Source organism: Chaetura pelagica, unplaced genomic scaffold, assembly GCF_000747805.2.
Source record: "Chaetura pelagica isolate M959 unplaced genomic scaffold, ChaPel_1.0 scaffold109, whole genome shotgun sequence".
NCBI lineage: Eukaryota > Metazoa > Chordata > Aves > Apodiformes > Apodidae > Chaetura > Chaetura pelagica.
In genome coordinates this window covers 3,641,491-3,643,686 of record NW_009970725.1, presented here as the reverse complement: position 1 = coordinate 3,643,686, position 2,196 = coordinate 3,641,491, and the positions used below count along the sequence as shown (strand labels likewise).

Sequence of the window (2,196 nt, the reverse complement as noted above, 5' to 3'; positions counted from 1 at the left end):
AATATTTTACAAATGTTAAATTTTGGCCAGCAAGTTTGATGATCTCCCAGTTCTCATTTTTACCCCTAGGAGCCAACCAGAATGACTGTCCTGCAATCTCCATTACATACTACTTTCCTCTCTGCAGCTGTGCAGTTCCAGCTTCTCTGCAGGACCTGGCAGTATCTTTTAATGTTAGAAAGACTGCTGCTACAAAAGCTGAGAGCAATATAATTTATCTTTAAATCCTTGTGATACATCACTGCAAATCACCCTGTGATGCTGTTGCACCAAAAGGCAAAGCAGAACATTCACTGCTGTACCTTCAGGGTTCAAACCAAAGCAAATGCTGAAGTACAGACAGCACCTATATTTTTTAATAGGATCTATCATCCTGTGCTACATGGGGACAGTCAAGAATGTTGATTTTCTTCTGGGAAACCCCTGCAACCATTAGATGGATTTATCTCCAAAGGAAGTTCTTTGCTGATAGAACACTCCCTTCAGTTTGATTGCAGATGAATACCCATGGATCACCTAAACCAAAGTGCAAGTGAACAGTAAGCCTCTGCTCATTTCCCATGACAGACTGAGTGTTGGGACTGCTGTTCTGCCACATTGTTTTCCTCAATATCATGATGGGAATGAAAACAGAGTTGCTGAAGTGAATTTTTAAATTCAGTTTCACATCTTTGAATTACTTTTCTCTCACACCATGTTCGGAGTTTTTTTAAATTCTTAAATGAGGTCATATAAACACTCTCACAAAATTACATTGAGATTATGAACAAGACATTATGCTTCTCCTGCTGTAACAAGCATAAGTAAGACCTGAATTATAGACCTGACAGCACTCTGACCGTGTACATCCTTTTTTTCTTTGTACAAAGGTTTGTTTTCAAGTCTGTCCCAGTCTAAAGATTTCCTCTAAAGAGGCAGATGCAGAAGTCATTGCTTCCTCTGAGATCAATAAAATTTTTGTTGGTGTTTTTTTTTTCCCCAAAAAACAGCTTAACTAATTGTGAGTGATCTTTATTTTTAAAAACTGCAGCTCATCATGCATTCAAGAGATGCCACCTTCCAATCATTCTGGTGATCATGGTAACCGCTCTCGTTTTCAGCTCCTTAGAGAACCGCCTCACTCCTTCGAGCAAGTGCCCTTGGGAGAAATGAGACAGCACTTGCATAAAATCATGTGCACAGCACAGAGATAAAACCATGCTGTTGTTAGGTGGCATATGCTGCACAAAAATAATTTGTGCTAAGTAAACCCTTCAATGTCTGCTAAGCTGTTTAATGAAAGATGTAATAACGAAAGATGTAAAAAGAGATGGAGGAAAAAAAATTAAAAAATAAACCTCAGTTTTCTAAAAAAAAAACAACAACTCAAAATCCAAAAATAAATAAGCACCATAAAAATAGCTGCATATCCTGTAGCATTTGTCTTCTTTTAAACAGATGTCTTAATTTCAGCTTTATTAATCAATAAATATTTCTAAATGGAAATGCATGCTATACTTTAAAAAAAAATCTTACATTATCATATGATATTTCTATTAAAAAAAAATTCTTACCTTAATAATTTTGTTCCAGACGGGCTGCATAATATACACAGATAAAGGATTTGTATCCACAGCACTGTACTGTGAGGAAAACAAACAAACATGTTAAGCAAAAGACCAAACAACGCATATTTTTCCTTCACTGTATATCCTTCAGCATCTAAGAACAATCACTCTGAGTGTCACTGGTGTAAATTTATTTTATTCTGATGATCATTCATACAGTTTTAATTTAATTTAAAAGCACTGGCCTGGTTTACAATTACCTTGTTAGGAACTCTATGTACTACCACAAAGGTTTAGGCTGATGAAATGGTAAACATTTCTGTTTAATTCTTTGACTTTTAAATTCTTACTCATTCTACAGGTTATCCTATGACACTCTGCATTTTTACCTTATTTTGGATTTAATACTTTTATTTGCACTCCCAGTAATGCATACTCAGAGCAGCAGTGCACTGCTAATATGTAGAATAGATAGTGCATACAGAATATCATTGTAAGTAGAATATTATCTCACAGAGAGACACAGCTTTTCACAGAAACACAGAATCATCAAGTTTGGAAAAGACCTTCAAGATCATCAAAAGTCCAACCATCTACCCTACAGACCCTAACCATTAAACCACCTCCAAAACACTGTGTCCACCCATTA

The 2,196-nt window shown here is 35.9% G+C and overlaps 1 protein-coding gene across 1 annotated transcript in view; it reads right to left on the bottom strand.

The window, feature by feature from the left end:
• The window catches only part of LOC104396912 (ethanolaminephosphotransferase 1-like), a 39,672-nt gene extending 38,056 nt beyond the window's left edge, over positions 1 to 1,616 (bottom strand). The window contains exon 1 of the mRNA XM_010006815.1: positions 1,554 to 1,616. Within this exon, the coding sequence (XP_010005117.1) occupies positions 1,554 to 1,583 (30 nt within the window). The 5' untranslated portion in view covers positions 1,584 to 1,616. The remainder of the gene's footprint in view (positions 1 to 1,553) is intronic.
• Positions 1,617 to 2,196: the final 580 nt, after the last annotated feature.